The sequence below is a fragment of the Equus caballus genome, chromosome 16 (assembly GCF_041296265.1).
Source record: "Equus caballus isolate H_3958 breed thoroughbred chromosome 16, TB-T2T, whole genome shotgun sequence".
Lineage (NCBI taxonomy): Eukaryota > Metazoa > Chordata > Mammalia > Perissodactyla > Equidae > Equus > Equus caballus.
This window is the reverse complement of record NC_091699.1, coordinates 50,837,767-50,850,089: the sequence shown is the minus strand read 5'-3', so window position 1 is coordinate 50,850,089 and position 12,323 is coordinate 50,837,767. Positions and strand designations below refer to the sequence as shown.

The 12,323-nt window shown below is 42.7% G+C and overlaps 1 protein-coding gene across 14 annotated transcripts in view; it reads right to left on the bottom strand.

Annotated features, from left to right (window-relative positions):
- Window positions 1-12,323, bottom strand: part of SCAP (SREBF chaperone) — an 83,021-nt gene that overhangs the window by 28,668 nt on the left and 42,030 nt on the right. For 3 of the 14 annotated variants that reach the window (XM_023620529.2, XM_070237794.1, XM_070237795.1), the window contains exon 3: window positions 4,940-5,178. The exons of 8 other annotated variants lie outside the window; for them this stretch is intronic. Coding sequence is in view for 2 of the 6 variants with exons in the window: in XM_070237785.1 (XP_070093886.1) it covers window positions 11,249-11,490 (242 nt within the window). In the remaining 4 variants the exon portion in view is untranslated. Of the gene's footprint in view, window positions 1-4,939; window positions 5,179-11,248; window positions 11,507-12,323 lie in introns of those variants that run through there. 3 more of the 14 variants (XM_070237785.1, XM_070237786.1, XM_070237793.1) reach the window with 2 other exon arrangements.

Genomic DNA, 12,323 nt, shown 5'->3' with positions numbered 1-12,323 from the left:
GCCTAACTGCTCTGGCCAAAACCTCCAGTATTATGTTGAATAAGAGTGGTGAGAGTGGGCACCCTTATCTTGTTCCTGTTCTCAGAGGAATGGCTTTCAGTTTTTCCCTGTTGAGTATGATGTTGGCTGTGGGTTTGTCATATATGGCCTTTATTATGTTGAGGTACTTTCCTTCTATACCCATTTTATTGAGAGTTTTTATCATATAGGGATGCTGAATCTTGTCAAATGCTTTCTCTGTATCTATTGAGATGATCATGTGGTTTTTATTCCTCATTTTGTTAACGTGGTATATCACATTGACTTGCGGATGTTGAACTATCCCTGTGTCCCTGGTATAAATCCCACTTGATCATGGTGCATGACCCTTTAATGTGTGCCATATTCAGTTTGCCAACGTTTTGTTGAAGATTTTTGCATCTATGTTCATCAGCGATATTGGCCTGAAATTTCCCTTCTTTGTCTTGTCCTTGCCTGGTTTTGGGATCAGGGTGATGTTGGCCTCACAGAATGGGTTAGGAAGTGGTCCATATTCTTCAATTTTTTGGAATAGTTTGAGAAGGATAGGTATTAAATCTTCTTTAAATGTTTGGTAGAATTCTCCAGAGAAGCCATCTGGTCCTGAACTTTTGTTTTTTGGGAGGTTTTTGATTACTGTTTCAATCTCTTTACTTGTGATTGCTCTATTCAGATTCTCTATTTCTTATTGATTCAGTTTTGGGAGGATGTATGAGCCTAAGAACTTATCCATTTCTTCTAGGTTACCCAATTTGTTGGCATTTAGTTTTTCATAGTATTCTGTTATAATCCTTTGTATTTCTGTGGTATCCATTAATTTCTCCTCTTTCATTTCTAATTTTATTTGTTTGAAGCTTCTCTCTTTTACTTAGTGAGTCTGGTTAAGGTCTTGTCAATTTTGTTTATCTTTTCAAAGAACCAGCTCTTAGTTTCACTGATCCTTTCTACCGTTTTGTTTTTTTTTTTAATTTCTATTTCATTTATTATTTCCCTCCTTCTGCTGACTTTGGGCTTTGTTTGTTCTTTTTCTAGTTCTGTTAGGTGTAGTTTAAGATTACTTATTTGAGATTTTTCTTATTTGTTGAGATGGGCCTGTACTGCTATGAATTTCCCTTTTAGAACTGGTTTTGCTGCATCCCATAAGATTTGGTATGATGCATTTTCATTTTCGTCTCCAGATACTTTTTGACATCTCCTTTGATTTCTTCAATGATCCATTGGTTGTTCAGTAGCATGCTGTTTAGTCTCCACATATTTATGACTTTCTCAGCACTTTTCTTGCAGTTGATTTCTAGTTTCACAGCATTATGGTTGGAAAAGATGCTTCATATAATTTCAATCTTCTTAAATTTATCGAGGCTTGCCTTGTTTCCCAACATATGGTCTATCCTTGAGGATGTTTCACGTGTTCTTGAGAAGAACGTGTGTTCTGCTGGTTTGGGATGGAATGTTCTTAAGTCCATCTGGTCTAGTTTTTTGTTTAATTCCACTATTTCCTTGTGTTTTTCTGTCTGGATGATCTATCCGTTGATGTAAGTGGGGTGTTAGGGTCCCCTACTAATATTGCTTTGCTGTTAATTTCTCCCTTTAGGTCTGTTACTAGTTGCTTTGTGTACTTTGGTGCTCTTGTTTTAGGTACATATATATTCATAAATGTTACGTCCTCTTGGTGGAATGTCCTTTTTATTATTATATACTGCCCCTCTTTGTCTTTTTCATCTTGAAGTCTGCTTTGTCTGATATAAGTATGGCAACACCTGCTTTCTTTTGTTTGCCATTACCTTGGAGTATTGTCTTCCATCCCTTCACTCTGAGCCTGTTTGTCTTTACAGCTGAGATGTTTCCTGGAGGCAGCATATTGTTTGGTTTTGTTTTTTAATCCATCCAGCCACTCTGTGTCTTCTGATTGGAGAATTCAATCCATTTACATTTAGAATGATTATTGATATATAAGGGCTTAATACATCCATTTCATCTCTTGTTTTCTGGTTGTTCTATACTTCCCTTGTTTCTCTTCCCTTGTATTTCTGACTGCCATTTCAGTTTGGTGACTTTACATGATGGTTTTCTCAGTTTTCTCTTTATTTACCATTTGTGTCTCTGTTCTTTTTGTGTAGTGGTTACCATGAGGTTTGTATAAAAGATCTCGCAGATGAGACAGTCCATTTTCAGATAGCCTCTTATCTCCACTAGCCTAAGCAGGTTCCATGCTTTTTGTCTTCCCTTTATTATTGTTACAAATTATTCCATTTTGCGTTGAGTTTGTGATTAAAATGAAATGTTTTAGTTATTTTTGATGCTTTTCTTCCCTTTATCTTTAATGTTATAATTAAGTGTTTGCTCACCTGTTCTGATAGAGAGCTGCAATTTTCTGAGTTTTGTCTACTTATCTCCTTGCTCTAAGCTTTGTAAATCCTTTCCTTTTTGTTTCAGGTATGAGGGCATTCTTGATCATTTCTTGTGTGTGTGTGTGGGGGGGGTTATGACGATGAACTCCCTCAGCTTTTATTTATCTGGGAGAGTTTTTATTTCTCCATCATATCTGAAGGATAGTTTTGCTGGATAGAGCATTCTTGGCTGAAAGTTTTTGTCTTTCAGTCTTTTGAATATATTATTCCACTCTCTCCGAGGCTTTATGGTTTCTGCTGAGAAACCTGCTGAAAGTCTGATAGGCATTCCTTTGTAATTATTCTCTTCTACCTTGCTGTCTTTAATATTTTTTCTTTGTCACTGACTTTTGCCAGTTTTATTAATACACGCCTTGGAGAAGGTCTTTTTGTTTTGCTGTAATTAGGAATCCTATTGGCTTCATTCACTTGTAATTCCAGTTCCTTTCCCAGGTTTGGGAAGTTCTCAGTAATTATCTCTGAACAAACTCTCTGCTCCTTTCTCTCTCTTCTCCCTCTTGAATATCTATATTCCTTATGTTGCATTTCCTAATTGAGTCAGATATTTCTTGGAGAATTTCTTCATTTTTTTAAAGTCTCAGTTCTCTCTTCACCTACACCTGAAGCATTTCTACATTTCTGTCCTCTAAATTACTAATTTTGTCCTCCATACTGTCAGCTTTGTTTTTAAAGGTTTCTAGATTGTTTATTTCACTCATTGTGTTCTTCATCTCCAGCATTTCTGTTTGGTATTTTCTTTTTTGAGTTTCAATCTCTTTTGTGAAGAATTCCTTCTGCTCATTAATTTTATTCCTGAGTTCATTGAACTGAGTTTTCTTATACCTAGCTGAGTTTCCTCATGATAACTATTTTGAATTCTCTGTCATTTAGATTGTAAATTTCTGTGACTTCAGAAGTGGTTTCTGGAGACTTGTCAATTTCCTTCTGATCTGGAGTGTTAATGTATTTCTTCATGGTGTTTGATGAGGTAGACCTTTGCCAGCACATAGTGGTAGTATCTAGTCACAGATTCCACTGCCACCATGGCTGGGGTTGGGGGAGGCCCAGGAGCTGTTTTTTCTGAACCCCCCACATCCACTGGAACCCACAACTGGAAATTGTGGCCATCCACTGGAAGTTGTGCTGATAGGGATCTTCTGCGTTTGCCTGCTGGCCACTGCTACTTGACAGATCAAACATGTAGTTACTCTGGTATGGATCTGCTGACCCGGTTGTCTGGCCAAGCTGATGCACCAGGCCAGTGGAGAGGGAGGGAGGGACACTTTTTGTCGTGCACATAGCCCTCTCTGCACTCACTGGCAGCCCACCTGGGCTGCTGGGCTTGGCAGGGGTGCCCACATGGTGGCTGAGCCACCTAAGTGTGGAGCATTTCCACAGGCTAGTACGGAACTCTGAAAGTGAAAGTGTTTGCACAGTGGCCTGCCTGCTCCCTCGCCTCCTCTTAGAGTCACAAACAGCTGCTGTGTGAGGATCCATGACCTAGATTGCTGCCACTGGGGAGGGGGAGAAGATCCGCTCACCTCCTTCCACTGCTTCCTGGGGATCCAGTACCCCCACCTTCAGACTTACGGCTGCATGGGTCTCTCAGATGTCCTAGTGTGCTGTATGAGTACCCTCTGTTGGTTAATGAATGTCCTTTTGGTTGTATCTTAGCGTGGAGAGACAAAGGGAACATCTCACTCCACCATGATGATGACATCACTCCTCTTATAACCTTTTTAATGTTGTCTGATAATAAAATAGCCTCTCCAGCTCTCTTTTGGTTACTGTTTGGCATGGAATATCTTTTTCCATCCTCTCACTTTAACCTCTTTGTCTTCTTACATCTAAGTGTAGTGTATATCTAAAGTGTCTTGTAGACAGCATATAGATGGATTCTGTCTTTTTAAAATCTAATCTGCCAGTCTCTGTCTTTTAATAGGAGAGTTTAATCCATTCACATTTATGTGATTACTGATAAGGAAAGATTTACTTAGGCCATTTAGTTATTTGTTTTTTGAATGTCTTACAAGATTTTTATACTTCAGTTCCCCCATTGCTGCCTTTTTCTGTATTTGGTTGATTTTTTGTAGTGTGCCACTTTGATTCTCTTCTTTCCTTTTCTGCATATTTTAAAAGTCATTTTCTTAGTGGTTTCCTTGAGGATTGCAATTATTATTAACATCTTATAACAACCTAGATTGAATAGTGTTGTTAGAGAGGGGTTCAACAGCAGATTTGAGCAGGCAGAAGAAAGGATTAGCAATTTTGAAAATAAGAAATGAAATTATCCAGTCTGAGGAACTTACTTTCAATAGTGTATACTGGGTTTCTATACATCTTTGTCTCTCCCCCTTTATATTGTTATTGCCACAGATTACACTTTATAGATTGTATGCCCACTAACATAGATTTAAAATTATTGTTTAATGCATTTGTTGCCTTTTAAATCACAAAAGACAAAAAAGTTACAAACCAAACCAAAAGTATAATAATACTGGTTAACCCTACTAGTGTTCTCTATTCTTTCTTACTGTTTCAAATTACTGTCTAGTGTCCTTCCCTTTCAGCTTGAAGGAGACGTCCTTTAGTGGTTCTTGTAGGGCAGGTCCACTGGTAACAAATTCCCTCAGCTTTTGTTTGTCTGAAAATATCTTAAATTTTTCCTTCATTTTTGAAGGATAGTTTTGTAGAATACAGAATTCTTGGTTGGGTTTTTCTTCATTCAGGACTTTAAATATGTCATCCCACTGCCTTCTGGCCTCCACGGTTTCTGAGGAGAAAAAACCAGCTATTAATCTTATTGAGAATCCCTTGTATGTGAAGAGTTGCTTCTGTCTTGCTACTTTCAAAAGCTTAGGTCAGCTGTTTGGAAGTAGGTGTCAAGGGCTGTCTTAGCTAAAGTTAGTTAAGCTAAAGTTCTGCTGGGGAAAGCTCTGTGCAATGCATGGGCTCACCCCTGGGCTGTAGGTGCAAAAAGAAGTCAGGGGACCCAGATCAATCCAAGTGCTTTCCAACTATTTGCTCACGTAAGCCTCATCACAACCCAACGAGGCCTGCAGGAGCTATACCCCCACAAGAAAGTGATAGAACCAGTATGTGAACACAGGCAGTCTGGCCCCAGTCTGTACTCTTAATATCACACTACACTACCCTGTATTACATTTGTGTTTTGTTTAAAAATTTAAATGACCATATATTCCTCTTAATATAGGTAAAAGAAAAATATTTTACAAGACAGCTGGAGCTTTAGCTCCATCATAAGATGAAGGCAGGCAGCACATTTTATTTATTCTACATATACTTTCCACATAATAGTTGCTCAAAAACACTGACTAAACTAAAAGCAGCCTGTTTCTCAAGATTTGAGATATTAAAAACAGCTGTGAATTCCAGGGGTCTAAACATTCCAGCAGGAAGAGAAAGAAGGGAAGTACACTCCAGAAGGGAAGTACACTCCAGAACATCCAATTTCCTAAGATAAAGTCTCTTAGGAAAAAGTCCACAGGCCTTGAAATGCTTAAAATGGCTCAGAGTCATTCTCCAACCTCGCCCTGCAGCCATACACAACTCCTCTCTTGCTTCTAAGGTTCTGCACCTGCTGGAACACTCTTGCCCATTCTTCTCCTAGATATCTCATCTTCAAGGCCTCAGCTGTAGTATCACTTGCCCCAGGAAGTCTTTCCTCTTAGCCCAAAGTCTGGATCGAGGTTCCTCCTCCTATGAGCTGCCAAAGTGCTCCAAAGAGGCACATATTTCAGAGATATTGCAGGTTCAGTTGAGAACCTCAATAAAGTGAATATGGCAATAAAGCGAGTCACAGATATTTTGTGGTTTCCCAGTGCATATAAAAGTTATGTTTAAGCTATACTGTAGTCTATTAAATGTGCAATAGCATTATGTCCAAAAAAAGTACATGCCTTAATTAAAAAATACTTTATTGCTAAAAAATGCTAAGCATCATCTAAGCCTTCAGCAAATTGTACTCCTTTTGCTGGTGGAGGGTCCTGCCCTCCATGCAGCATCTGCAAAGTGCAATAAAGCAAAGCACAATAAAACAAAGTATGCCTGTACTCATCCAACATGGTTCTTATCACTGACAGTGGACCTGCCTGTTACCGTCTCTGTACCAATGATGATGATTTCTAACTCTCATAGAGCATGTACTATGTGCCAGGGACCAATCCAAGTGCCTTCCAACTATCTGCTCACGTAAGCCTCATCACAACCCAACGAGGCCTGCAGGAGCCATACCCCCACTAGAAAGTGATAGAACCAGTATGTGAGCACAGGCAGTCTGTGCTCTTAACATCACACTACACTACCCTGTATTACATTTGTGTTTTGTTTAAACATTTAAATGACCATATATTCCTTTTAATATAGGCAAAAGAAAAATATTTCACAAAAATGCAAAATGCCAAGGGAATAATCACTGTCTGTGGCTACCAAATTCTAGACCAAAAGGAAAGCTTAGAAGAAAAGTGTCAATTTTCAGAAGTAAAAATACTCACTTTTCCAAGGTCAGAAAAAAGACTAAAGACATTTAAAGAAAGAAGCTATCTGAGGATTTCTACTACCACCCTATGCTGCTTCCGTGAAACTCATTTCTAGGACTAGATCACATCTTGGTTTACTCTGATCCCACAGGGGCAAAGGAAATTAACAGGTCTCCAAAACCTCTTCTGCCTTTCCTGTCTCAGCTCCACCCATCCAGCCACCCAGGCCAAGCATTTTGATCTTGACTCCTCTTTCTCTCACACTCCATATCTGGTCCTCAGAAAATCCTGAGGACTCCACCGTCAAAATCTATCCAGACTCAGCCACATCTCACCACCTCCAGAGCTTCCACTTAGACTAAACAACAAACAACTCTCACCTGGAAAAATGCACTAGCCTAGCTAGACCCCCTGCTTCTACTCCTGAAATCACTTCCTTGTCTCCTATTCAGGTATAGAACTGCAGTGCAAATCTCCCAGACCCCCAGGCCCAGCACCTTTCTGCTGCTGTGCCTGTATAGCCTTCTCCCCACATCTGGCCACCTACCACATCCCTACAGGCTACTGGTGCCCTACTCTTATCCCCCGATCCTATTTCTGGGCATGTTGGCTCCATTTCCAACTACCAGCACTTGCATCTGTTTGCCTGAGAGTGTTCTATTACTGCTGGAGGCCTCTCTGCCTAAGTGAGACAGATCACAAATGCCGTGAATTAATGCTAGCTGGAAGCAGCCCTCAATCAGTGGTTGATATTATTACTATACAGATTAGGGGTCGGCAAACTAGAACCCATGGCCTGTTTTTGTGTGGTCTGTGAGCTAAGAATGGTTTTTCACATTTTTAAAGGGTTATATAAGGACAGCCTGGTGATGCAGTGGTTAAGTGCGCACGTTCTGCTTCCCCAGCCTGAGGTTCGCCGGTTCGAATACGGCACCACTTGGCAAGCCATGCTCTGGCAGGCATCCCACATAAAGTAGAGGAAGATGGGCATGGATGTGAGCTCAGGGCCAGTCTTCCTCAGCAAAAAGAGAAGGACTGGCAGCAGATGTTAGCTCAGGGCTAATCTTCCTCAAAAAAGGGGGGGAGTTATATAAAACAAACAAACTGAAAAAACAAAGAAAAATACACAAAAGAGACTATGTGTGGTGTGGCCTTACTATCTGGCCCTTTAGGGAGAGTTTGCTAACCCTGGCACAGCCAGTCCAGCTGGCCCAGACTCAGGTAGGGAGCTCTGAGGTGGACGTCCTGCACTGTTTCTCAGCATTTCCCAGTGAGATTACTCTCAGCTGCCCATGGTAGTAACTTGTAGGACAATGCACATTCCCTCCCACCTCACTTTCCCACCTCCCTACCAGTGTCCATTTCATCTCATACATAAGCTACATGTACTCAAATCTTTGTTTCAGGGGAAGCCCAAACTAAAATGCTCCCTACCACCAAAATGCTAGCCAAATTCCTGCTTATCCTTCAAGGCAGCACTGCCTCTCTACTCCTCCACCTCCAGGCAGTTAGGCACACCTCTCCTCAGTACTCCCATGGTAACCTGCAAACACTGACCCCAGAGGCTTCTATTCATCTGCTTGATTAACATAAGAAATGTGTGGGAAGGGGACATGCCATTTCAGTTTCAGCATCTCCAATACTAGCCACATGGAAGATGTTCAAGAAATGTGTGTTAAGGGGCCAGTCCAGGGTGTAGTGGTTAAGCTCACGCACTGTACTTTGGCACCCAGGGTTTGCCAGTTTGGATCCTGGGCATGGACCTACACACCGTTCATCAAGCCATGCTGTGGCAGCATCCCACATACAAAATAGAGGAAGAGCGGCACAAATGTTAGCTCAGCAACAATCTTCCTCAAGCAAAAAGAAGAAGACTAGCAACAGATGTTAGCTCAGGGCCAACCTTCCTCAGCAAAAAATAAAGTATGTTAATTGTTTATCTACCAAATGCTTTACCCAAGACTAGCTTCATGGATGTGCAACGTGTATGGCTGCACAAGACCCCACATTCAGAAAGGCCTACTGCTTGGAGTTTAACGCTCTGCAGTAGCTGTATGGAAATTCTTAATAAATTTGCCTTTAAACTTGTATTTTGTAAGTGAAGTCCATCACAATGAAGCATATGTCTCATGAGGGTTTGGAGTGTAGGTTCACACATGGTCCCTCCTCCCTGAGATAGGTTCTTGCCTACCAGCTCTCCTGCCCCCTTGTATCCCACGACCTGGCCTTCCCCTCCCTGTCTAAGTATCCCATTTTCTGCTGCCCCCTGGCAGGGGCCTGAATGTAAAAACAAGGAGACTTGGGGTCAGATGTGCATACTCCACTGTATCCTGGGGCAGGGTGAGGCAATGGCCACCACCATCCCAGGCCGACAGCACCATAAGCACATCTGGTGGGCATTTTGGTAGGGGCAAGTCTTTCACCCACTCCCATCCAAGCATATTTTAGTACCTTTAATGGTACTTTTCCCCTCCTTTTGAATAAGCAGCCCTGCATTTTCAAATTGCATGAGGTCCCACAAGTTACACAGATGGTCTTGGCTCTATATCTCCCATTCTCACTCCCAGTTATCTGTGATGGAGACCTCAGGAGACAGTGAAGGCATACAGAAAGAGCAACCTCACAAACGACACTCAGAGAAGATGTTGCACGAGACACTTCCCTGGAGACCTCAGGAGTGGGAGGTATTTTTTCTCCTCCCTTCTCAGGGGAAAACAACACAGGATCAGGGGTGGGATAGTGAAAGAACAGAAGGGGATATTTCTAAGATCTCCTGATCTCTCTTCTCTGAAGCAATGTGGAGTGGTAAAGATGTCTTTGATCTCCTATGGGCTCTCCAGAGCTTTTTCGGAGCTTGTTTGTGAGGCCAGGGGTAACTTCTGCCTGGGGAGAGACTCCGGTTTTGGAATGCTGAGCAGGTCAGTGACCTGGAGCAGCTGCAGGAGTTAGTTCCTTTGCCTCTCGAGTCTAGGCTTTAGGGCAGAGGTCAATGGTGCTTTGGGACTTCCTTCTCAGATATCCAGCTGGCCTCTCCAAAGCACAGGCAGAGACAAGGCTTCAGTGACTTAGCTTTCTTTCTTGTTCACAAAAAGTGAATATAAATGTGTCTAGAGAGTGACCATATGGGCACAGAAAGAGGGAACCTGTGTGCACACCCCCCAAAGGGACGATGGTGATCATGAGGAAATGTGAGATGTGGGCAGACAAGGGAGAGAGGTTGAGAAGAGGAAGCCACTGCAACTGAGATGTCCAGCCTCAGCCTGAAGGTACTTCTTTCCTCCAGAGAAAAGGAGGAGGAAAGGGACCAAGTCTGTTCTTAAATACCCATCAGGCCACAGGATTATTATCCTTCAGGAGATTTATAATGTCCTCATTGTGATTCTGACTTGCCCTCCAAGTTTAAATCCACCTTCTATAACCATGAGCAGTAGCTGTGGAATCACAAGTGACCCAATGACCCTTACATTAACCTCAGACCTGCACCATAAGGCAGTCCAGCTAGCCTGGCATCTAGGCACTCTTCCCTCATCCCACAGTGCTTCCACCACTTCCCAGGGCAGGTCTGGAGCAACAGCACTCTCTGCCTTGCTGGGCTGCTGCTGGGCCACACCTCAGGTCCTGGTGACCTAACCTCTAGGAAGTGTAAACAGACACCTCTTGCCACAGTGCCCACTTGCTACAAGTTTCATCAGATTTTCCCAGAGGAAACAGCATTCCCTGCTCCCAGGGTGATCCGGTGGTGATGAATAGGGTCCACAGCCCAGGATGCTGCTAGATCTGAACAGGGATATCAAGTGCAGCAGTTCTTTGGGTTCAAGCTGAACAAATCTCTCATTCCAGGAACAATAAAAGGTAAGCAATTCAATGGAACCTAAGTATCTAATAAAACTACTAAAAGCTGTCTATTATTCACACTGTTTTCTGCAGGCAAGCTGAGGCTCTGGCAGAAAGGGAAACTCTCTGGACAGAAGAGCTTCCCGGGGGAGAAGAGGATAGTGAGGCTTGTGCCCTGGGTCCATGATCTCTGGTCTCCTGGCCATAAAGGCCCAGAATCTGTGCATTCTCTGATACAAGCTTTATCGCCTTTGGAGGCTGGGAGACTACATCTAGCCTTGGAAATTTTTTCCTAAGCCAATCAGATTTTAAGAAAAGTTTTTAAAAAACTCCTTTAAGATCACATGACAAAGATGCTGGTTTGGGAAAATAAGTACACAGCACCAAGAATGTGATAGGCTGGTTTTTCTCTTCAAAGAAAAGCAGAGTGACTGCAAAGACAAGAAGACAAGAAGAAACCATTGTGCCCTCGGAGGGGGGGAGTTCTTAGAGGGGATGCCAGGGTATTACCTCCCTGTCATTTTGTTGGGGGAGCAGTGAGCTGAATGACCACGACCATAAACAGGAAAGCAGGTGAGGAATATGCCACTTATTCTTCCCGCAGGGCTCGGCTTAGCTGTTCTCTTCCCAGGAAGCCTCCCTGACACCGAGGCTAGGCCACATCTGCTATGCACGACATCCAACGGCACCGCAATGGTCTCTCTCGGCCAAGACTGTGGGTTGTTGAGGGGATGGACTGTGTTCTGCATCATTGGTCTGGCATAGTACCTGGCAAATATTAAAGCCATCTTTATTGTGGTGGCTATAAAACCCAACTTTATGCTCTCTCAACTTCTGTTATGTAGGGCCACTGCCTCAAAAAGCCTCTCTGTTCCCTGTCCAGGCAGATCCTGCCGGGCCCTGCTCCTGGCCCACTGCAGGTGATAGCCTCTTTCTCAAGCTTCTTGTTCAAGGAGCAAATTCCTTGCAATCAAAGGTATCAGCACCAAATAGTGTTCCTCAAAAAATTCCTATCACCATGCTGAAGTAGAAAAAGTACAGATTCTGTTCTGCCACACAGACCTGCCAGTGCAGCACTTATCCCTTACTAGCTCTCCACTCTAGTTTCATCAACTTTAGAGAACTCGGGAATAACACCACCTCCAAGGATGTTAGGCAACCAAAGGAAATGTCGTGTCTGGAAGCACCTGAGGACCTCCGAAGCCAGTGGTCAATGAAGATGTCTTCCCTTCCTTCTCATCAGACCAATCCTACCCTGAGCCTCGTCCACCCTTTTCTCAGGACTGATGTCCAGCCAAGAGCACTGGTCGGATATGATGCAGGCCTGTGCCAGGCTGGGCTGCATCTGGGCTCTACTGTTTGTTAAATATTGTTATCACCACATCTGCCTCTTACCCAACCCTCCATCCCATTCTAAATGACCCTGAGTCAAGGAGGTGTCCTCCATACTTGAGACCTTAAGCATCTCATAAAATTTTCCTATCAGAGGCCCAACATCATAAATCCAAGGACAATCTGTTTTGAAACACTTGTGTGATCTCAAATTATTCATTCAAAGATAAGGCCAACTGTACCCAAGCAGCTG